The 25,768-nt window shown below is 41.1% G+C and overlaps 1 protein-coding gene across 1 annotated transcript in view; it reads right to left on the bottom strand.

The window, feature by feature from the left end:
* The window catches only part of PAX3 (paired box 3), a 109,619-nt gene that overhangs the window by 37,614 nt on the left and 46,237 nt on the right, over window positions 1-25,768 (bottom strand). The window contains exon 5 of the mRNA XM_019533076.1: window positions 420-619. Coding sequence (XP_019388621.1) covers window positions 420-619 — 200 coding nt within the window. The remainder of the gene's footprint in view (window positions 1-419; window positions 620-25,768) is intronic.

The raw sequence follows: 25,768 nt of genomic DNA, 5'->3' as shown, positions 1-25,768 counted from the left end.
AGCTTTGTTTTGTGCTCTGAATTTTTTTGTTTGTTTTGTTTTGTTTTTCGGTAACGGTTCTCTCTTCCCTGTTGCTGTCTGACACTCACAGAAATATCAGATGACACTACCCAAATAACTATACATTGGCAAAACACTGACACTGATCATATGGAGAGTGTTGTCAGAAACACAAACCAAACAACCTCAGAAACTAGATAGAGACTACAACACAAAATTGCATATTAAATAAAGGGTTATATAAAGTATTGAACCACTGTTCACAGGTAAACATAAAAAACATGAGCTTTATAATACCTAGTGTCTCATTTTCCTGGATTGCAATCATGCAAGAACATAAAATTGCCCTAAGCTTTCTGCTAACCCAACACATTGATGGAAAGGAGACTTTTTTCTTTAGTAGCTTTTTAAACAGGTACCTGAACTCGAGCCTCAGTAAGTTTGGCTCTTTGTGCAAGTTCTTCCCGTGTGTATATATCCGGGTAATGGGTCCTCTCAAACGCTCTTTCCAGTTCTTCTAGTTGTTCTGCGGTGAAAGTTGTTCGACTACGGCGCTGCTTTCTCTTTAAAGGTAAATCTGGTTCAGAATCTATGTCAGAGCCTTCATCAGATTGGGGTGCTAATACTCAGAAGAAAAAAGAAGGAGCAATTAGATTCCATCTGAAAACTGCGCCCAAAAAAATTAAGCCATGATTTTTTGTTGAGTTTTAACTGCAAGAAGAAAATAATCAGTTAATTATAAACTGGTATTTATTTGGTGATCCTAATTCTAAACAGATGCATGCTACCCTAAGAACAGAGGTAAATGCCACATTCCCATATAGTTCATAGAAATTTGTAGAGGCAAAGGAATCACTCTCACCAGACTGTTCAATGGATTACATTTTTTTCTAGCCCTGACCCTTTCCTTTACAGTATTAGTTATTCAAACACATTCAGTGCTTTTTAAAAAATACATAAACATATTACACATTGAAAATTGAGCTCCACTGTTCAATTTTGATTGGTCTGATAAGACACATGGTCCGTTTTTCTCCCTAAGAAGGTAAACAAAACAACTAAGCACATTTGTCACAGAGACTTGTATACGCTGATGTAAAATTGAGTCCCAATGAATACTTGTGCATCTTTTAAATGCTCTTTCCAGACATATTTCAGGAATACTTTATTCTCCAAATGATTAAAGGAAAGAGTTTAAAAGATTAAAAGGAACATGAGCATGATACAAGACATTAATTTTTAAACATGTCAAATATATGCATAACATTTTTATATTCTGTCCGGCTCTTCCATTTGCAGACTTACATAAGTATGATTATGTGTTTATGACCATTTGCTACTGTGTCCAACTTGTACCTGGCTAGCAGAACCTGAGAAGAGTTTAGAAAATTGTAATTATTCACAAAGAGCTTTTATGAGTAATGCAGAGGGGATCTCAAATAAGAATATGAGCACTGAGCAAACTTTATTATATACACTACAGTGAAATCTTTGCCTGCTAGCTTCTAAAGATCAATTTCTGGAATGAAAGTTTTGCCAATTACACACTAGAAATTAATCCCATGTTTTATTAGCTGAGTATCAGTTGCTGGTACAAATTGCTGTTAACAAAAATGAAAACACACATGAAAGGACAGGCTCAATTTCTGCTGTAACATAGGTTGACTTGCATGACAGATGAACTAGGTCAATGGTTGCAAAAGTTCTTATTCTGAAACTAGAAAGTGAGGCTAATGATACGCACCTCACATCAAACCATCTCACTGGGGTAACTAAAAATTATATCACTCAACCCTCCCTTTTTAATCTCTGCTATGGATTCCACCACATGAGAGTAGACTCATGAGTCTATTCTAGCACCAGAAGTTCTACACTAACAAAGCAGTTTGGGAAATGCACTGAATTAGTGCACGTAAGTCCCAGGCAACCCCCTGCTAACTTTCAGTGCTGCACCTAGCACAGCAAGAAACTGTACACCAGTAGAACTAGGAATACAGCTTGTCCCTACTGAACCTCATCTGACTGCATTCAGCCCACAGGACCAGCCTGTCAAGGTCATCCTGGATCCTTGCCCTGTCCTCAGATGTCCCCACATGTCCCCACAGCTTGGTGTCATCCACAAACTTAATCATTGCACTTTCCACTCCCTCATCCAGGTCATTGATAAAAATGTTAAAAGAGCACAGGCCCAAGCAACGATTCCTGAAGAAAACCACTGGAGATGGCCCTCCAGGATGAGGCCAACCCATCAATAACAACTTGCTGGGATCAGCCTCTGAGCCACTTGCCAACCCACCTCCTATAGCCTGATCTAGACCAGTACCCTCCAACTTGGTTAAGAAAATTTCATGGGAAACAGTACCAGAGGATATGCTGAAGTCTAGGTAGATAATGTCAACCTCTTGTTCCATGTCCAGCTGCTCATAAAAGACACCATGTTTGTTAGGCATGACCTCCCCTCAACAAAGCCATGTGTGTTGTTTCTCAGTATCCCACCAGTTGCAAGAGCTTGTGGTTGATGGCCTCCTTGAAAAATTTTTCAAAGATTTTTCCCAAAGTCAGACTGACTAGCCTATAGTTCCCTCTTCCCTTTCTTTAAAGATAGGTACCATGTTAGCCTTCTTCCAGTCATTAGGGACCACTCCTGAGTTCCACAACTCCTCAAACAGCCTCACCAGAGGCACCACTATGTGTTCAGACAGTTTTTTCAGCACTCTCAGATGTAGGTTGTCTGGCCCAGCCGACTTGAAAACTTCCAACTATTCTAAGGGTTTCTTCACCTGTTCGGGACTGATTTCATGTGGACTGCTGTCATCGCCATATTCTCTGGGCCTCTGGACAGGTGACAATTTCTCACCTGGTTTCAGGAAGACTGATGTGAAGTAAGTATTAAGGATCTCTGACTTTTTGTAGGGATCAACTGTGGGCTTCCCCTCTGTATTCAGTAGGGGGTGCCACAGTGGAGCCTAATTTTTTCTTGTTTCCTGTGTACCTATAGAAGGACTTTTTATTATCTCTAATTTTGGTTGCCAGCTTGATTACCATGCATGCCTTGGCTTTCCTTGTCTCATGTCTACAGACCCTGGCCATATGGATGTACTCTTCTCTGGATGCTGAACCATTTTTCCATTGCACGTATGCTTCTTTTTTCTTTGTGAGAAGTTCCCTAATATCCCTATTGAGCCAAGTGAGGCTCTTGGCCCTTTTCCCTCTTTTTAACTGCTTGGGGATGGTCTCTTTTTGAGCAGTGAGAATTGCCTCCTTAAGGAAGCACCACTGTTCCTGAACTTCCACATCATCCAGTTGCTGGTTGCATAGGGCCTTTCTGACTAGACTTTTGATTTTACCAAAGTCTCCACTTCTGAAGTGTAGGACTTCTGTTCTGGTGGTAGAATTCCCAGGCTTTCAGTGGATGGTGAATCTAACCAAATCGTGATCACCGTCACCCAGAGTACCACCAATCTTCAGGTCGCCTACCATGTCTTCCCCTTTGGTCAACACCAAGTCCAGAGTGGCTTTACTCCTAGTTGGCCCCTCCACAGCCTGTGTCAAGAACAGGTCATTTATAGTTGCCAAGAAGTTGGTTGACCTGCTGGAGCTGGCTGAATGGTCTTCCCAACAGATGTCAGGGTACCTGAAGTCACCCATGACAATCAAGTGCAGGATGCTTCAGTCAGTTCCCTGTAGAATGCCTGGTTGCTCTCCTTTTCTTGGCAGGGAGGCCTACAGCAGACTCCCACCATCAGGTCCCCTTCTCCTGAACCCCCTTGTAGCTTGACCCAGAGGGTCTCAAAAGACTTCCCCCTGCAATCAAATGTAACCTGCAGAGAGGGGGTACTGCTCTTTTGCATAGAAGGCTACCCCTCCACCCTTCTTCCCAACCCAGTCCTTTCTATAGAGACTGTAGCCCTCAATATCCACTGCCCAGTCATATGTATTGTCCCACCAAGTCTCCATCAAGGTAAAATTCCTCATCTGCTGGGAGTGCTAGTTCATCCTGTTTGTTGCCCATGCTCCTGGAGTTCCCATAAAGACAACAGAGCTCACCCCTAGTCATCTCAGCTTTTCTGACCCTCTACAAGTGTCTCTGGGTGTTGGTAGTCATCTGGATGTCCCCCAAGTAAATATCCTCCTCTGGGTTATCTTGGTCAGAGAATTTATGCCCAGCAGTGGATTTATGCCCAGTAGTGGAATCTTTCCCCACTCCCCCCAGTTTGTCTAATTTAAAGCCCTCCTCAGCAAGACTATGATTCTCAGGGCTTTTGGGAGCTAATCAACAGGTCACCTGGTAAGCTGTTTAAGAAGAGTTTGAACTAATGAAGAGAGGCTATTGTTTTGCTGATGAGGTGATGAACACTGTTATCAGCCCCCTGCTGGTTTGCTTGCCTGTCAGTTTGCTGCAGACAGTATAAAGAATCAGAGAGGGAAACTGAAAAGCTCCATATCATTAACAGATGCATACACTGCACCCTCTCTTGCCTCAGAGTGCTAGCAGGTGGCTGGGGTCTAGCAACACTCCTGCCCCTTGAGCAGCTATCAGGGAAAAGCTTGGGATGGTACAGGCAGACCTCCCTAATCAAAGCATCCTGCCTGGGCCCGGCCACACCCCCTTCAGCTCAGCTCCCTGCAGAAGGGAAGGGAGGGCAGCTCTAGCACCCACCTCTCACCCCTGACCCTCCAGCTTCTAGCCTGAGCCACTGCAGGCATGTGCCTGAATTTCCTCAGTCCAGAGAGAATGTCTGTCTGGTTACAGACTGGTTCAGCCTACCCAGGTTAGACTAACCTGAAAAGAGTGTTTAAAGTCTTCAAGGGAACCTGACCAATAATAGTGAATTTATAATTCCTCATTTAAATGATATACTTGCACTACTTTTACCATTTGAATGGAATAAAATAATTTATTTTACAGATATTAATTTAAAATAATCTTCCCAACATGGAGCGTTCAAGTGTAATTGAGAACAAAAAGGCAGAACAGAAATCTCATTTTAACTCCAGCTACAGAAAATGTCTTGCTCAGTTCCAGTTATTTTACATATTCAATTTCACTCAAGCTAGTTGAACTAATAAATACACCTAATCTATTTGCTTAGTCTTATAGCATAGGAAAGACAAGGTCCTTTTACAGGCAACTCAGCTGAAGAGTTTTTGTATTTCTGAATACACAAAGGCATAGCTTTGCCTAGTTCTAATTTTCATCTGTAAATCATTATTGTTATACAACCATTATACTTTGGGCCGAGACCTGAAGGGACACTCAGGCAAAACTCCTACAGAGTTCTTGAGTTTAACACACTAGAAAATATATGCAACTCACATGGTCTCTCACTTCAACTGAATTTTTTCCTAAAACTTGAAAGATTTGATCCCTAAAATTATTATACCAACACTATTTCTTTAACAAAAGTCCCAGGGAACGGGTTGCAAATCAGGATAAGCATATGACTCCAAGCAATTCTAGGTTTCAGTATAGTTCAAAACCATATTCATTATCTATTAGCATTTTTAGATTAGCAGTTTATAAATACTAATTGTTGAATTAGTGCCAGTTCTCAATTTATTTGACCAAATCATCTTGAATATTTTCCTCTCTTGAGAGCCTTTAGGGTTACCAACACCAGTTTTAAACCTTTTAAAGCAGGTTTAAAGCTTAAGAAATTACAGTTTTAATGTTTCACATAATCACTCTCTATTGCTATTATAACTCTAATGAATTAGACTACAAAAAGTCAGTACTTCTGTTAAGAGAATACAAAAGTACTGTTCCTGCTCTTATATCAGTTTGGTACAACTATGGCCCCACATTATCTATGGTATAATAAACAGGGCTGTAAAGTCACTTTCCCTGAAAGGGTCTCTCTGATTAGCAAAGGAAACTGAATTACATTAATAGATTTTATAAAGTATGAAGAAAGGTCTGGTCATTGAACATCACAAAAAAAGAAGCTCCAAACTCATCAAATTCTCAGCCTCTCTCAAGACTTCTCTTTGAGCCTCTCCCAGGAGACAAGTATGGACACATAACTGAGCCTAAGGTACTTATATGCCCCCACCCAACCCCTCACAATCTCTTACACTCCTGAGAGGGAGAAAATTGATTTATTTTACAGAGGGGAAACAACATGTAGGGTAACATTTTTTAAAGCACCTTGGGGTCCCAGTCACACTAGAAACCTGTTAGCAAAGCAACAAATTAAAAACCTGGTCTCCCAAATCTAGTACCCTCACCACTAAACAATCATTTTTGTCTATGCTAACTCCCTGTGTTGCCTCCACTAATCCTAACAGCATTAAATTCTGCCAGGTTTTCTGGGAAATATACAACAGCCTTAAGAGACAGGCTGTTCTTACCCCAAGATACCTTGCTCCCTGGGCTACAGAGGTCTGAGCACATAGATTTGAACCTTAGGTGCCAGTCCCATAGGCAAGAGATGTCAGTGCAGGTACTTTAGAGTTTGGGAGTTCACCCCCACCTCCCTATTCTATCATGAAATGTCCATTTACTCAGGCTTGCAAAAGAAATGTACATTTTACACTATGCAAGTTAAGATTGAAATGCAAAACGAAAGTAAAATCAAGTTAAGATCAGATTTCTGAATCCTTTGCTAACAGGGGTGGGAGCATTAGGGAGATTTTAATTTGCAGAATCATAGAAAATTCCTTTTCTGAAATTACTTTATAAAAACTCTATGACATCATTCTCATGATTCCCCATTTACTGAAGACACCAAAGTCCTGTATACAACTATGAACATACGTGTACTAAGTATGTATCTGTGCTACCTGTTCTAATGCTTTTAGCTTAATTCCACCTTCACTTCATAATTTGCAGTAGGGGCAAAAAGCACAAAGGTAAAATTAGAATATCAAACCGAATATTTTTCTCAAAGAAGTATCTAAAAATTCTAATACAGACACAAAAATTCTGAGATAGAATCTCTGAATGAAAAAGGGGGGAAAAAAATCACACTCAAGTTAAATTGCTTTCATATACAGATAAGTTCATTACCACTATTCTACTCCTAACCTGACTACTGTATACAGCTTCCTTGAAAATATTAAGTTTATTTTCATTACCTAATCTACATGATTAAAATCAGGCACATGTAATAATACATTATAGAGATGTCTTCGCAACTGAGTACATATTTTTTGCTGAAGTGTGCTTCAAGGTTATGGATGAAGTGACTTAATCTTACGAAACTTCTAACAAGGCATGAAGTCTATCAAGATATTGGCCAAGTACAGCCAATAAACACCTGTATCTAAGTAATAGCAAAATTACTGTAATGCACTATCATGCAGCCAAATTTTGATTCTCCTACTCATGTGTAAATAGTCCTTTGATTTCTCCTACTCATCTGTAAATAGTCCTTTGATTTCCATGGCGATGCTTGTCTAAAAAGGTATTAGTCAACATGAATAAAAAAGTGGCAAAACTGGAAAATAATTATTTATCTCTGTGTGTCTTCATATACATGCACATATAGTAGTTAATGTTTGTCCAATGGTCTTAATATCCAAACCTGTCTTGCAATCAATGGAGAATGGAGAACTGTCAGTTTCCAAAAAGGCCAAATGCAAGTCAATAAATTATAACCCACATGATTACAAATTCCTCCCTTGAAAAGCAAATCAAAATAGGAGGAGAAGCTATAAGTACCAGCAGTGGACTAACTATGAAGTTTAATTAAAGAAGGAATTACAGAATTAGAGAGAAATTCTTTGTCCCTTAACCCCCTCTGACCTGTTCAGTGGCCTCAGGAAATACTTTATCCTAGTTAACACTATTATGCACAAAATCTTTTTTTCAATTTCATAGGGATTTGGTCACATGGAATTCTTTAATTATCTGTCCCCCAAAGAATATCATAAACAGATATATCCAAGCAAAAACTGAACAAACTAATTCATAAGTACTCACCCTGTATATTGTTTTTTTCCTCTCAGCAAGATATTTCATTTGAATAATTAAGTAACAAAAACATGACAACCATTTAAAAACCATATATTTATTACAGATGCACTACAATGCACTTTAGAAACATGTGAAAAGAAAGATATCCTTCTGCAGAGCTTTTGAAGGCAGTTTCCCTAGCAATCATTCAATTTTTATGAAATTACTCTCTAAAAAAATCATATGGTCTTTTCTTCCAGACAAACATTCGCAGATGTGGTCTAGAAGCACTTCCTCTAGCAGTGTATTTCTCTAAAATAAGACAATCATAAACATAGCAAATTTCCTACTTGCACTCCCTGCATCTTGTTATTTATTTTACATAACCATAATTTAATGGGGTTTGTTCCCTTCTCTTTGACTCCCCTTCTTGGCCTTCAATAGGGCAATTCAAAGTTTGGGGCACCTATTGGCTAATTGCAGAGTGTTCTATACTTGTATACTTTAGCATTCAACACAGAGGACACAATAGGGCAGCTAACTGTTTTCTGATCTGAAATAGCCTTTTACACTGAAAGAGATGTGAATGACCTCTATCATGTTTACTCGGGTGCAAACCAGGAGCAGTGCAGCAAGGCTGATACCCCCACACAAACCCAGAATAAATGACAAATGACACTTTCTCTTTGTGATCTTTGGGATTTTTGTTGACTTATTTGGAAGCTTTTGTTGAGTCCTAAGAAATGGCCTGTGGCTGAGGCCTATTCTACCAATTTCCACGCTCCATCTGTGGTATCCATCAACAGGGCCTTTACCCGCATTCAGGGCTCTGACACCTGCCTGGCAGGACGCAGGAGACACAAAGGAAGCTGAAGTGGATGAGAAGGGGGAGGTTGTTTTTTTGAGGGGTGTGGGAGGGAGGGATAGGGGGAGGGTGGAGAAGTTGAACTGGATGCACAGTGGGGGTTAATCCAAGCCTACCCAGTCCAGAGACCTCAGCACCTGGAGGCTCCCCTTCAAAAAACTGTTCTTGAGAGGTAAGAGTTCAAAAGTAAATATTAATAATATATACATACATACATATATATATACATACATACATATATATATATATATATATATATATATATACATACATACATATATATATATATATATGAACTAAGTAGGCAGAGGGGAGAAACCATCACAGGGTTCGGGCCATAAGATTCTCCCCAGACACTCGCCAAACAAATCTCCAGAGTTCATTTGCACTACACACTCCCAGCAGTGGTAGGTAGCAAGGCAAGACATTCATTCCTTTTTAGATCATTGTTTGTTTTAGCCTAAGCTTTCAGCAGCTGACATTTTAACAGTTGATAGAATAGAAAACATGTCAGGAATTCTTTCTGCCTGTAAAATAAAGTCCGCAGGAAAACAAAATGGTATTTTAATTTCCTACTATTTTTTTTATCCCATCGTTTCCTTTTAAGGAAAGGTTCATATTTGCATATGAAATAAAATTAAGACTCCAGGGTCAGCTAACTCTTCTGCTTCCAGCACAGCAGCTCTCAATTTTTTTGTCTGAAGAAATGTAATGCTAGGCTTTCCCTCTCCTCCCCAGCTCCTCCTTCTGAAACCTCAGTTTCACAGTAAGGGGTCATTAAAAAGAAAATAAGCTCTGCCAGGTCTGTGCTAATCAAAATAGTACAAATAAACTCTGACACTCAACAACTCCCCAAGTGCCCACAACCCTGGTGGAGAGTACAGATTAGTTATGAATATGGCAGGCAGCAGGGGACAAGTTCAGAAGGTCTAAAGTCAGTATGCAGCCACCTGTGAGTTGTTCAAGACTCTCAACAATACTGTTGTATGTTTATTTTAGATAAAGGCTACAGAACATGCTCTGCAGCTTAGCAAACTGACCCACAATTAAGAGTTGCACTGCTCTTATTACAATACTCTTGGTCTTGGCTACTTTACCACATTTTAATGTTGTCATTTAATCCATACCATTGTTTTACTTTATGTGCTGCATGCTTATGATTTTAACAGCTTCCTCCCCTCCCCACTTTCAGTAACATTTGACAACATCATATCATGCTACAAGCAACTAGGCCTCTTCAATCAGACTAAAAAAAGGAAACTGCCATCCAAAAATTAAAAAATAGATTTACCAATAAAGTTATGATTAAAATATGTTTATACTGCTAAAGTTTCTTACTCGAGCATGAAAAATGACATTTCAGGATCAGACAGCATCTTGCAATGATGAGTTTTGCTAGAAAGTCATTAAATGGTTTGGTACACTTTGAAATACTAAAAATTAGCAAGATTAATTTAACCCTTTTGCAGAAGCTTAGGCTAGGAGATTGGGGGTAGGGGGAACCCCTCTGTTTTATACATGAATCTCTCTCATCTAACAAGGATTAAGTCACACTCCAATTGCTCCTTTGAAAACCACTGCTATTTGCAAAGGACACTCTTACAAAAACATTTAAAATGGCTTTTTAAAACTCCACAGGCACATTAACAAAAAGTCTTCTGTAAGAGAAAGCAAAAAGAGGGAAGAAAATATTTCATTTAACTAAACTAATTAATAAAGCAATTAAGTAGTTAACAGATATCAAAAGAACACTCCTATACAACCTATACCTCCTTCTAACTAAGAATTTTTAACAGTAACCTGAGAAGGCAGTAGGATGGAAAGATCAGCTATTAAAAGTCATTTTTTTTAAGAAGAGTAGATGGTATTTTTATTTTCAGTTGGAAGGAATCAGACTGATAAATGTGCTTCATCTACCAAGGTGAAAAGGGAAACAGTAGCTGTAGTAAAAGGAAGTGGCCAACAGTGACTTTTATTTACAATTGCCAAGAGACAGGCTATTATTGACCATATGTGCCACAATCGCCCTTCTTATCATGGGTTGGCCATCATGTCCATTGGGAGCTGTTAATGAACTGGGTAATTGAGCTGCTGACATGTGTTACCAAAACAAAACAATAGGAAGAAGAGACAAATGAACATTTTATTTGCCAATCAGAGTAGGTTCCGCTTTTCAGAGAGCTGTGGCTAAGTAAGTGGCTGAATACATAAAACAGTGCATTGAAGGCAAGCAGATGCATACACAATAATGGTTAACTGACAGCTTATGGCCCATCTGTGCTTAACATTTTGTTAAAGAAATTACTTGACTTGCTAAAGAGACAAATCATACAGCTGCCCCAAGTGCTGCATTATAAGAGATAAATCATTAGCTAAACTGTTTTCATGCTTAAAATGACAATGTATATTAACAGTTATGCCAGGACATTTTGTCAGCACAGCTTGACGCAGTTATAACTTACAAAAAATGTGACAGCTCATAGTTATTCTGTGGTATTGCTTTAGAAGAGAATGACAACACTGTGAAAATAATTTTGCCAAGCAAACAATAGACAATTCATATTCTCCTCTTTTTTAAATATGTTTTAATATTTTTTCAGACAATTAAATAATATGGAAAGGCAAAAGAGGCCGCTTGTCTAACTGCTCTGCACCATTAATCTGCTTGCATGTACTTCATTCAAAACCACAGAGCATCAAAAAGGAACACATTCCATTTTAAATATCAAAGAGTGCATTGCTAGCACTAAGAATAAATGGCTAGTTCTCAACTGTGCATGAAAGGACAAATAATTTTGAGAGAGAAAGGAAGGAAAGAAAGATAGGAAAACACACACACAATTAAATAACTAACTTATTCCTAGACTCTCCAATTCCAAAAATTAGAATTTGCTGGTACAAGTAAAATGAAACCAGATTTAGGACCTGATTCTGTGTTTTTGCTTTTACTGGTATCTATCAGGACTGTGTATTACTACTGTGTATAGGGTAGTATAAACACAAAGAGGCTGCAGTCAGGATTTAAGCTCCATTGCACAAGTAGGTGTTGAGCAGGGTCCCAGCTCAACAGTCTAAAGCCATGAGCCTGAAACACTCACCCAAGTGAGAAACTTAATATTTATGAGTAAGCTCATTTGACTCAATGGAACTACTCACATGCTAAATTTACTCCCATGCATGAGTGTTTATAAGTTTGGAGCACATGACACTAGCAACAATGATAACAGGATCAGACTCTGAAATTGAGCCCTTCTGTCCTTCTACTGCCACCACTGAGCTTGATTATTCTCTCCACATCGGTCTACATAAATAAGTTGCACTTGTTAAATCAAAGGTAAACTGAATTTCTTAAACTAATGGAACCCCCTGTGTGTTCACTCTAAATTTGGTTTAAAATATACATTGTTGTCATTTAGCACCATTTAAACCACAAGCTATTCTTAAATGGAAATAACTGCTGCATAGAGGTTTGCTCAGATTAAAGAACTGATTTAAGTTAAACAGATATGTACAGCTCTCCACATGTAGACAAAACTGCTTATTGTTTTTACACACTGTAACTCCACTGACTTCAACAAAGTTATTCTGACTTTTGCTGGTCCAAGCAGAGAATGACAACCAATAGTTAAGGTAAACAAGTGTTCACACTCACTCAACATCTCCCATTATTCCTAAATTACAGCTAGAGGAAAAAACAAGTATTATTAAAACCCTAACATGTTTTTGTACATGTAAGTAATTGTACATTGAGTGTGATATACTCTACTATTGTATTTTGTACACTGTGCTATTGTACACTGTGTTGTACTATTATTATTGTAAGGAAACAATTTTTCAAAAGCATAAATAGGACTTAGACATTGATTTTTCCACTGGAAATTAAATGTACTCCTTGACTTCTTTTGGACCTTTTAAGATCTCCCTGTAAGGTGTTTTCATGCCCTATTTATGACAACTTTCTCAACAACAACAAAAAAATCTGTCAGAAGATATCTCCTATCTTGTTTAAAATAAAACCCATCATTGTAAGTTAAAAGATAAAAGAGGTAGCAGGTTACATTGGAAGGCTTTCCAGGGAAGAAAAAGAACACTTTTGCCTCCTGCATTCACAGGTACAGGAGACAAAAACAAAGGCAAAACAGGTTTATCTTCAGAGTAATATTAGCAAAGATTAATGCTGTAGGAGACATGTGGAATATAAAACACAGGACAGTTGAGTTGGAAGCATAAATATCTTTTATGCAGTTGCCAGAACCATATCTAGTTTAGCACTAGCATTATGTTTGCAAGGACAACATCAATCAATGGAAAAACAGATTGACAGTTAAACAGATAAAACAAGTCTTTAAAGTACTAGCTATAATTTCCCAAGTGGAGAGACAAAATAAGGGAAGTAAATGAATTAGTTTGTGGGTGACACTCCATCTACAAATAAAAATCACAAAGAACTGAACAGCCAATTAATTTATAAATTGAATAGTGAATATTATTGGATACTTCAGAGATAGAAAACAAATCTAGCAGATGATTTAGCTCACTCCTCTGGAACAGCAGACTACAGTTTCCAATAGAGGACATATTTGCTACTAGTGTAGTTAAATTCCTACATTTGAAATTTCAGCCAAAAATTACAATTTTGCATTTTTACTGAAGGGATTTTTATTTATTTATAGAGTAGCTGAAATGTTTCAAACACTTGAAATTATACTAAAAACCTTCATGAAGAACTTTGAGAATTTGCTGAAGAATTATTCTGCATTTTTCAACCAGCTCTGAAGGTTGTTTCAACACCATCCTTGATTCAAAAGGCCACTTAGACATTGCTAAATGCCCAAAAGGGATGCATCCGGATGAGGCCATATGTGAATCTTCCTGAGGAAAAATCACAGCAGCACATAGTTGTGCTGCTACTACTGGTCCCCGGGGAATGCCCCTGCCTGCACACTACAGTGTGCAGCAAATTGTCCCAGGTGGGGGAGGTGAGGCTGGGGCCAGCACCTGGGCTGGCCCCAACCGCTGCCTTACCTGGGGCTCTGGGGGCCTCCTGGGGCTGCAGTGGCAGTGATCTGGGCACACAGAGCCTGACCAGCAGCCAGAGTGTGGCTCTGGCCAGCCAGGCTCCAATTCTGGGCAGCTCGTGCTGCAGCCACATGCACTAGTCCACTTCTTTTAAACTTTTTTTTTTAGATATTGGGATTTCCCAGTATTTAATTTGGCTCTGCACTATAAGGCACAAAGAACCTTTTGATGTCCTCCATGTGCATTTTGCAGTGCCTCAAAAGCCTCATCTGGACATGTCCAAGAAGTCTCATCCTCTAAGTCAGAAGTAGCAAGTATCTGTCCTGTGGCCCAAATTGGGGTAGGTCATCTAGCCTACTGTGCTTATCTCACCTCTAGATCCAACCTGCAAGGCTTCTGACCACTGGTCAGAGGTGCTATGCCAGTATATCCAGAACCCCAGGGGTTAACATCACTCTACCCCTTACCCAATATCAAATTTCTGATTTTTGATTGCTGTTTCTCATGCAAATTTGTAGTGGGATGGCAAGGCACATCATTAACCCCCACATGCTGGCTTCACTGACACAGAGGCTCTGGAAAACACAGTGAGAAGCCCTAAGGGCCAAATCCAGAAGCAAGTCAGTCATTTAGCTGGTAAAAAGCCCTGTGGGCCAAATCAGGTCGCTGCTCTAGACCAACGTAATGATCCTTTAAACCAGGCTTGTCCAACATATGGCCTACAGGCCGCCATGTAGCCCACCAAGCCATTTTCTGAGGCCCAAAGTCCTTCGCTCGGAACAGGCAGGTGGGGGAGGGGAGGGGAGGGGAGGGCAGCTGCTCACCCCCGTGGGTCCAGGCTTGCGTGACCTCCCATATCACGTAAGCCAGGTCCTGCTGCCGCCCTGAAGGCTGCATGGCATGGGGCTGTCTCCAGCTCGGCCCCTTGCCCCCGTGTCCTGTCTGCCTCCCAGGACCCACCGGGTTCAGCGGCCATGGGGCAGGAATGGGGTGCAGCGCCTGGTGCAGGCAGTCAGCAGGGCAGCCCTGGGGGGGCCTCAGCAGGCGGGGTCCTGGCATGACCTCTGTGGGGCAAGGCAGCAGGAGCCAGTGTCTGCCGGGCCCCACGCTCTGGGCTCACAGTGCTGAGGCCACTGGGGCTGCATGCGCAGGCACCAAGGTACCATGGCGAGTGGGGCCATGTGGGTGGGCGGGCGAGGGGCTGTGGTGCAGCGGCTGCCTCACTCAGGCCCCCCTTGGGCAGCGCTGACTTGTGGGGTTGTGCTGCTTGGGGGGCAACCCAGAGAGGGGGAGAGGATTGTCACCCCTGCGGCTGGGCACTGCCACAGTGGCTGCCTCTGCCCTCCCGGGGGCTGTTTGCCTTTGCCTCAGGGAAGCACAGAGGAGCAGAGTGGCCCATGTTCCCCGAGGCCTTCCCCAGCCAGGAGCCACCCTGGGTAGACCAGGCCTGAGACCCTGCCAGGCTGGGAACCGGCTTTGCTCCTGCAGTTCTGCTGGCCCCCGTCTCACATGTTGGCTGGGCCCCAGCCACATTTGCCCGAGCGCTTTCAAGACTTTAGGCAGCAGTGTTGTTGGTGTGGGCAAGGCCTGGGGAAGCAGTGACATAGGCAGCCCCTTGGCCTGTGTGACAGCACCAGCTACATAGGTTTGCTCATGTATTTTAACACAGCTGTCAAATATCTTCTGGGGCTGCCTTCAAATGGTGTTCATAGTAGGCAGAAGTGGGGCCCCAGCTGTTGGGATGAGTGGTCCAGGACATCATGTGCTGTAGTTTGTCACTAGCTGAGCACAGGTAGGGGTTTATGCCAGCTTTGCCGTATTTCAGGCTTGTTCAACATACAGCCCATGGGGTGATAAAATATGAATATGGCTCGCCCAACCACTGAGTGATAAAAAGTTCATGATCCAGCCCCACATTCAAAAAGGTTGGACACCTCTGCCTTAAACTGAGTCTCAGTTTAGTAGGTACATTACATGACTCAAGGAATTGTCTCTACTCCTGTCTCCAAAATCAACTAATTTGTCATCCACACCACTTACATCTGCCAAAAGACTAAATTAATTGAGTACACTGTGTACCATGAACATTTTGCTCAGTATTTATTATGTGCAACAACAGGTCTGGTCAAAAATGTTTCCATCACAATGCTTTTGGACAAGAAATTGAATTTTGACAGAATGTTGTTGCTGGGGTTTTTTTTACATTGCCCCAACAAATGTATTTTAATCATAGAATGAAATCCCAATGTTGTTGGCAGAAAATAAAAAATAGGGTGGGGCTGGGGTTAAATGAATGAAAAAAATGATTTTCAAGGTTTTAGCTATTTAGTGGAAAGTCAAAAAGGCTCACAGAAGTTTTTGTCAAAAAATAAAATATTTTTATTTTGTTCAGAGTTTCCATGGCAAACTTCCCTTTCTTATTTTTCCAACCACCTGTGTTCAGTTTTGCTTCTACTGTAACTATGCATAACTGGCTCTATGGACTTGCATAAAATCCATCATTTTTCACCAAGGCCAGTCCTGGTCAGTTCTGAGACCTGCATTCCCACTGGGTTGGGATACTCTCCCCCTTTCTCTATAATGCAATGAATCCTCAGGCCTGATTATATCCTCCATGGGGGCTAAGGATGCCCAGAAGCCCTCATGAGGCTCTCTTCACCTTACAGGATTTCAGCTCAAAGCTCCTGCCTCAGGAATCAGCATGTGGGATGCAGAATTCCTTAGGATACAGGATTTCCTAGGATGCACAACATGGTTCCATTTATTATGGTCCCCTTTACATTGTCATGGTAATTAACACAGGTCCATTTGAAAAAGGGTCTTTGAATTCAGACATCCCCAGATTCTATTCTCTTTCACCCTGTTGAGTTTGTGTTATCTTCTAATTCCTGATGTCCATCTTTAATTACTAAACCCCCCCGCACCCCTCACCCCTGCCTGCCCGTGGCTGTCATCTGAGTATTTGAGGTGTGACACATATAAAATGAGGACTGGTTAGGCTAGTGCTGGCCAAACAGGCCTCTTACAAGTAATTAGAATTTCAATAGGTCACTTAATTGTATCATTGTCAGTACTGCATGGAATAAGTGGGAGACTGTAGAGATAAAGCAAAAATACATTCTAAGGAGAGAGAAACATTAGGACTTCAATTACAAACAAACAAACAAAACCAATGGATACAGCTAACTGGGTATTAAAAAAACACCCCTAGGACTTCCTTTACAAAGCAAATGCAGTTCTTTGCTGTTCAATATGTAAAAAATAAATAAACTAATAATATATATAGAACTACATTAAAAAGGACAACTTAAGCACTTTTTACAGAAAAGGACTTTAACGCCCTATTGCAGCTTGCATGACTGCACCACCATTATTGCATTCCCCATAAGCTGCATGGAGAATTCGTTGTGCTCAGAGGGGCATTCTGACTAGCACTGACAGTGAGTATTAACATACATGTCCTGGTATGTTTGCTCTCATTTGCATTTTGTAAACAGCTGCAGACAGCTGTTTCTGTCCATTGTTCAAACAATGGCCTTTTTAACCAACAAGAAAATTAGTTGCAGGTGAAAGCTTATTATTAATGATGCTAAAACTGACATAATTTAGGAACATTTTCCCCATCCAACTCTGCTTTTAATTCCTCTCAGATATAAAAGATACTTTTCATAAACTATTTCTCTGAATGATTAATTTCTCCAACAACTGAAAAACTAAGTCTGCACTTGTAATCTATTGTGGGATAAATAAAACCACTGACTCTTTTCTTATACTTCATCTACTTATATTATTAAAATATACAGTAGACAGGATTTGTAGAGACATATTTGCAGGCTTCTTGCAAGAATCCTAATTACTAGAATTATGTCACAATATGAATATGGATCTCTCTCAGAATGTTGTTTATCTTGAAAAAGTATTTGTTAATATATTGAAACAAAACAAAGGACCCAGCTTTCATTTATATCGAACTCCATATTACTCTGACATTTGGCAGGATGGGATGGCACCTGAAACTAAGGGGCCTTACACTAAACATTACTTACATTTGTGTGCATAAAAAAGAATGAAACCCAAGGTATTTGTTTAAGTATAACTTAGATTTGTTTTAGCTGATTTAGATTTTCTTTTATATAAATGTGTTCCTTTTTTGTTTCTTTGTTTTATGAATGTTACCAGAGTTGGCTACAGAGTTTGCTGTCACCTTTTGTAATGATTACCTATAACAAATATTTACTTTCCCCTTTCCTTCCACCAGAATAGTTGCACTATAAAATGTGTCCTTTAGAATTACAGTAAGCAGGCAAATGATATGCAAGTATCACAAATAAAGTCACTTTCACTTTCTGGAATATGGAAGTGGTGGTCTTGTATTGTAGAATATAAATGATCTGGTACAAAGAGTCTAGTGGATAACACATTTAATTAGGGGTCAAGCCCTGCCTTCAGTTTCCAGCTAAGCCATAGATACCCAGAGTGACCCTGAATAAGTCTTTAATCTACTTTGTACCTAAGTTCTCTATCTGTAACATTTCTTAGGAGGTTTTTGAGGGTGAAAGCTATTACTGACTGTGAGTGGCCCATATAAATAGGTAGCCATATAGTAGAAGTTATTCTAGTATGGTGTGCATGTGCATGTGGACTGGTATGATTTCATAAATGGCTAAACCTCACTTAGTTTCTCACCCTTCTCTTCTGTTTAATTTGTAATTAGAGCTTTTCAGTCTTGATACCATATATATTAGTGGAACACCAGCTTCCAGTTACCTCTGTTTTCTAACTTCCCCTGTTAAGAATCTGTAATCTCAGTTTTTCTCCTCTTCATACAATCTTAGAATCATAGAAAGTCATGGGGGAAGGGACCTTAGGAGGTCATCTAGTCCAACCCCCTGCTCAAAGCAGGACCATCCCCACCTAGGTCATCCCAGCCAAAGCTTTGTCTAGCTGGGTTTTGAAAACCTCCAAGGATGGAGCTTCCACCACCTCTCTGGGTAACCTGTTCAGGTGTTTTACTACCCTCCTAGTGAGAAAATTCTTCCTAATATCTAACCTAAACTTCCCTTGCTGCAACTTGAGACATTGCTCCTTGTTCTGTCATCTGCCACCACTGAGAACAATCTAGTTCCTTCATCTTTTGAACCCTCTTCAGGTAGTTGAAGGCTGCTATTAAATCTCCTCTCAGTCTTCTCTTCTGTAGACTAAATAAACCCAATCCCCTCAGCCTGTCCTCAAGCCCCCAAACCATTTTTGCTGTTTTCTGCTGGACTTTCTCCAATTTGTCCACATGATTTCTGTAGTGGGGGCCCCAAAACTGAACACAGTACTCCAGGTGTGACCTCACCAGTAATGAATAGAGAGGAATAATTACTTCCCTGGGCCTACTGGCAACACACCTACCAATTCAGCTTAGTATGTTGTTAGCTTCTTGGCAACTAGGCACACTGCTGGCTCATATTCAGCTTATTGTCCACTGTAACCCCCCAGGTCCTTTTCTGCAGAGCTGCTGCCCAGCCAGTCAGCCCCAAGTCTACACTGGTGCAGGGCATTGTTCTGTCCTAAGTGCAGGATTTTTCACTTGTCCTTATTGAACCTCATAAGATTCCTCTTGGCCCCATCCTCCAATTTGTCTAAGTCCCTCTGAATCCTAACTCTACCCTCCAACGTATCTGCTACTCCCTCCAGCTTGGTGTCATCTACAGACCTGCTGAGGGTGCACTCTTACATGTTCTTAGTCTGGTTTCCAACAACAATAGTTTATTATTCATCCATCCTAGATACCACAAGAATTTCTTCTCCCCCTGCAAAAAAAATCCCCAGCCCCTGTTACAAGCAGAACCCTAAGTTGCGACCAGGATCACCACTCAACTTGTCCAGAATCCACACTGGGCTTCCACTGCCACTGGTGGGCTCATCTTGATGCAGCTGGAAACCAGCCTTTGACCCCTGTGATGAGTGGGATCTTGGGTGTGGCTGGGTCACCACTCAACCCAGCCAGGAGTCACACCGGATTTCCACTACCACTGGCAAGCCTTTCCAGGAGTGAACCCAGAAGTGCCAGTGAGCCCCACCTTCTGGCAATCCCCAGCTGCTGCCAAACGTGTGGCTGGGGAGCTTGATGTGAGTGGCCCCTGAGAGGCCCAGTGGGCCCAAAAGTGGAAGGGTCAAGGCCCATTACTGCCGGAGAGGAAAACATGGTCTCCTAGGGGAGAGCAGTGAAGTTGTGTGTGGAGGCAGAGGAAGAACCAGGCTGGGAGAATAACAAAACAAGTGCTCTAACCAGAAACAAGTGTTGGACACCTAGAGCAGGAGCCAGTGAGGAATAGTCAATGGAAAAAAGCAGGCCACTTGACCCTCCAGCTCAGAGACTGGGATACGAGTAAGCTGCAAGGTATGGGGAGTGGCTGGGAAGCCCCACTGGGAAATAAGCTGATGGAGCCCACAGGCCAGCCAAAGGGCATCAGCATGGAAGATGGGCGATTTTTTTCTAAAGCAAGGCCAACAAAGTCGAATGTCAAATCCACAAGGCCTGTGTAAGAGAGTAATTGAGTGAGCAGAACCCCTCAGTCAAGAATGTGAGGGCCTGCAATACATGTTGGACTCATGGAGCATGTGCACCGATAAAAGAGGCATATATCAGGATCGAATGAACCCCGATGAGCTCCATTATGTTGGGGGTGATAAATGTCAGTGACCAGGTGAGCTACCAGTCAAGCAACTCAGCTATACAGGAAAGATCATGGTACTGGCCCAACGGGTGTGGTGAGGACAGGATGTAGGGGAGATGGAGATGGAGTCTAACTCCCCATGCTCCCCACTGAGAGAATGCTATTTCCCTTTTTGTTCCAACACTCAGCTTCCCCTTTGTTTCACATCAAGTCATGGCAAGCAAGCATAAGGAAGTAGGCAGCTGTTTTCAGGATGAGCTAAGGGACACATAGCACTCACTGACACCCAGCACCATGGGGAACTAAATTTGCATCGTGTATGTCCCATTACAGCTCTGCATCCAAGAATAAACCTTGTTTGGTTAACTTTCTCTGCTACAGATAGAAAAAGTGGTGCCCTTGAGAAGTACCACTGTGGAAAAGCTATATTGACAAGGAACTAAAGCACAAACCTAAGGAAAACTTAATAGGTGAGAGTAGAACAAGGGTGGCAAGCACAATCAAATATATTAAATACAAAATGAAGAATCAAATTTGCTGTGCTCACTGAAGTTGAAGCACTGGGGTAGGAGGAATGGGAGGAGGAAAAAATCAAACTAAAGCTAACATACTTATTTGAACTTCCTATGGGAACTGAAAGACTAGGTCTGGTAGGCTTTATATGCAAAATATCTTCATAATTTGGCCTTCCTTTGCATGTTATATATGGGAACAAAAGAGAATCCTCAATAGTAAGCTGGCAGCTACACAAGATATCAGGGAGACAATAATTTTAATCAAGGCAGGGAATATGCAGGACTAGAAAAAGCCATTGACTAAATGTTCTGGATCTCATTTAAGCTATCATGAGGAAATGAATAAATATCTTTTTTTTTTTAATTCCCTCAAATTAAATACTCCAGCTTTGTTGTATTCATATCCTTTGACGATCCAATCTTACAGTCAACTAGACTCCTAATTCAGTCAAAATTCCTAATAATGAGTGAGAGTCTGGATGAGTGAAGTATTTGGCCCAACAAGCCAGACTGAAATAAGCAAGCCCCATGATATCCATCAGATGAATAAATGAATAACACACATGGAAATTCCCCCACACAGACATACATATTCAAGTGGATATGTGCAAAGGAGACCAAGAGAATTAGACAACCATCTCCCACTGAATTTCAATAGAAGTGAGATGCTTAACTCCCTTGGGCCCTTTTGAAAACTCCAGCTTAAAGCAACACTAGCAAAAGAACCCAGTTCTGCCCTGATTTATTCCCTGAGTGTTGCAAGAGGTATAAATCAAGGCAGGACTTGTCCCACAGCATATCAAGTAAATATAAATGATTAAGCCAAATGATATCACCAACCATAGGGCAGATATAATGGGCATATTCCACACTAAAAGGTATAATGAATCATAGAAGAGGAAAGAAAGGAAAAAACAAACCAGAATAAGTGCCCTCCAAAAAGCTAGCCCAGCATACCCCAAAAGTTTGTAGATAGAAGCCATGAAAGGTAGCTCAGATGGCAGTCTCTTGCCATCTGTTCAGGTATTTCCTTCCAGGTGTCTGTCATCTTACTATACAGGCAGGTTTAGTAGGGTCAGAATCCTAGCAAGCACAATCCACATACACAAGTGCCATTCTGGATGTTTCATGCCTGCCCATTCGAAACTAAATCAAACATACCACCTCCCAGAGGTAGCAAGTGTGCATACTGAATCCCTAGCTTTAGGCCCCTCTCTCATCCTGGAAATCCATTTCAAGCAGTCCCATTTCACTGAGGCTGTACAATCTCTGTGGACCTCTTTTAGGGAAATAGAAGGATCAGATTATTTGCAATGATGGTCATCACACATGTCTATATATACCTCCATGCTGCAAGGTTAGTAAGAGCTCCCATGACCACCTTCAGCAGCCCAACCATCCTCGAAGTTGTTCAAGTGGATATAGAGTTAACAGGCCCTTTACTCTCACTATGGTCCATCATTATTAAAGAACCTTGATTAAATGATGGGATTGGTCAATGCAAGTATTCTACCCAAGTATGCCAAATGTGGGGTAGCCTAGGCATCATTTTTACTCCCTTTCCAGTTGCAGTGATGATTCCTTCCCTTTGAAAAATCACTATATTTTTTGTTGATTATTCTTTATGCACAAAGCTCACCCCTCTGCACTCACTGAAATTATCTTGCCAACTTCCCTGCTCTCAGCCTTACAGAGACAGTCCTATCTTCCCATGACACTCCCAACTCCCACTAAGATTTTCCTTCATCTAAAAGACACTTTGTTCTTCAGCTTGTCCCCCTCTCACCCAACTAAAGACACCTTTTCCTCTGACAGAACCCTTAGGCTTTTCCTGCTCCCCTGCTGTCACTGAGACCATACTCCAGGGGTTGGCAGCAGTTTTGGGGGAAGTGCCAAAAACATACACAATCTCAACTTGTAAGATGCTGGTGTGCCAGGGGCAGAAAGTGGGGGAGCCGCGAGAGGTCTGATCCTTGTTGAGGCAGTGCAGCCCCAGCTCCTTCCCCGCTGTCTACCCAAAGGCTCACGTGCCAAGCAAAATGCCTTTGCATGCCACACTCTGGCACTCGTGCCAGAGGTTGCCTACCCCTGCTATTCTCCATGTACAACATCCTTCAGCCTCTTTTCAGTGACACCCTCCCTCCTCCAATGAAATGGTGACAAACTTCCTCAAATTCCCAATCCATTTTTTTCAAGAGCCCCCAGTCCTACCTAATTTCTAAATCAGTATCCCCAACTAAGAGAATCCTTGATCCTTCCCATTCTCAACTACTCTAAGACAATTACTTTAACACAAAAACTTCTAAACCATTTCAATCCCACCAGTGAGCAAACTCACAGACAATATTTTTATTATATTGCTGCAGGGGAATTTGTTCCTTGTTTTGAACTGAATACAGATCAGCTCAAAACAGTATCTGATGTATTTAATAATAATAAAAATATTGTTCTGTTTTCCTTATCCACCACTTAAGATAGGAATTCTTTCTATTTCAATTCTTATTCCTGGAGAAGGAAAAACACTACTCTGAAACGCATTTTTAAATAACAACTAGAGCTGTATAAACAAATTTGGCACTTCAGAGGTTATTTTGTGACATTAACCTTGCATGGGGATTCACAAGTCCATCGATTTTAAAAGGCTTGTTTTTCAACCAACCCAGCTGGGGAAATCTCACTGCAAAACAATAGGCCACATTTATGCCTAACAAGTTTATGCTCAGTGTTTATATGCCTGTAGAAGTTTGTAGGGTCTGGAAGTGAAATTAGCTTCCAATTCTAATTCAATAACAGGACTTTGATATCAAAGAAAGAAGTTTTCCTTCTAAAAATGAATGTTACATTCAAAACTGTCACCTGGTTAAATACATTCACTTTATTTTTTACTGTTAAGACCACCTCCCTAAAACTCTCCTTTTCTGCAACACCTACAACAATATTTGCAGATATTAGGCAGGCAATGTTCGAAGACCACTGTCTGTCAGGCTGACTAACATTTTGTTCTCATTTATTTGTGCTTCCTAGTCTGCATCCAGCTGATGTCTTCTAAGGTTGTAAGCTCCTAGTGGTAGGGGAATCGTTTTGCTCTGTGTTTATATAGCACCTAGCACAAAGGGATCTGTGGCTCACAATAGGTCTCAGAGGTAGTGTGGTAATAAAAATGGGAAATAATGAATGTGTGGTTGAGGCCTGAACTAATGATCAATTTCACGAACATCTTGGAAATATTCTTGGCTCCTTCCAGTGGCATCTGCATTATCCATATGGATTATTTTATCTTTCTATAACAGGCTTAAATCTAGCTATCAAAAACAACTTCCATGCAAATTTCTCTTCTTCATCATGCTCTGGCAATGTTCATGTAATTCAACCAATATGTTCACATGTAAGTTTCTTAGTATTACTGTGTCATACACTCCATAGTAAATTATCAGACTTCTAAAAGGAAACCTTGCATCTGCCATTCAAATTTAAAAAATGTTGTGATGTTTCATTAGTGGAAGATGGAAGATGTGTTAAGTCCTCTACATTGCTTTGAGAGTCTCATTTTCTCTTGACAGCTGCCTTATTCTTAAAAAATGAAGCACACATGCACACAAAAATAAAATGTCTCATGTACTATATGATCCAGGGAGAGGTAGTTAGCCATGGTAACCTGAAGTCAGTCAGAAGGCAGGGTAGATATGCACTTCCATAGACTACGTAAGATATATAGAAGGAGAAATATTACCTATATATAGACTAAATATATAGATTCTACAGACTAGCTAAGTAAGATTACTTTATATTTATATATATGAGGGAGAAGGATTCTCTGTGTGTGTTCACATGTGTCTGTGTGTGTGCGCACATGTGTGCACTGGTGACGCATAGGGGTACACACAGGTGCATGTGCAACCCCTGAGATTGGCAGTGCACTGCCTGAGAGAAGCACCACCGATGCTGCTGGAGGCACCTGCAGGAGGTCACCGATTACCAACCCCCAGCCGCCGCCAACACCACCAGCAGCGTCTGCTGGCAGTCACTGATCACCGCTGGCCGCTGCCGATGTCTGTGGGTAGTCACTGACTACCACTCGCCACTCGCCACTCCTCTTTCCCCCTCCAGCCACAGCAACCTGCGGGAGCTCCCCACTTAGCCTGCCCCCACCACCAACACCACTGCAGCTACCTGTGGGAACTCCCCACTCACCACTACCACTGCTGCCTGCATGTGGTCGCCGTGCCCCCCCAGCCTCCAGGAACATGCGTCATTCATGTGTGTGTAATCTTAAAGTACGTATCTACCCTATGTAATACAGCTATTCAGAAAAAGCATTTAGCATTATTTTAATCAAACAATATCTAATTTTAGCATCTATGACCACCTCTATATCCAATTTTCACTCCCATATTGATCACAGTTCTTTTCAGGCAGTTATTATATAAAAAGAGCAAACAGCAGCAAGCCACAGAGATTTTGATTGGTAGGGTTTATATTTTAGATTAGCAGAACAAGAAAGAACCAACGTTGAGACTCCTTTGAGAGGACTACTGTACTGAATATGGCTGCATGTCTCTGTAAAGACACAGCAAGAAAAAGCAAGATGGTTCCATACCTAACTAAAAGACAAGAACAGCTATTTTTTCTTCCATTAACATTATTACAGAGAAGTATGCAAATCAGTAAATCAAAGACTGGCATTTTTTTTTTACAAACAGCCAAGGTTCATCAGGTTTGTGATCCTTCAAGTGAGCCTGGACCTTGTTTTGAACAAACATATGCCTATTTATGGTTTTGCATCAAAGACATGGGAAATCTGTGGTTT

Source organism: Crocodylus porosus, unplaced genomic scaffold (genome assembly GCF_001723895.1).
Source record: "Crocodylus porosus isolate Cpor-Errol unplaced genomic scaffold, CroPor_comp1, whole genome shotgun sequence".
Taxonomy (NCBI): domain Eukaryota; kingdom Metazoa; phylum Chordata; order Crocodylia; family Crocodylidae; genus Crocodylus; species Crocodylus porosus.
Note: the sequence above shows the minus strand (reverse complement) of the source record. Positions and strands in the feature narration are given on the sequence as shown.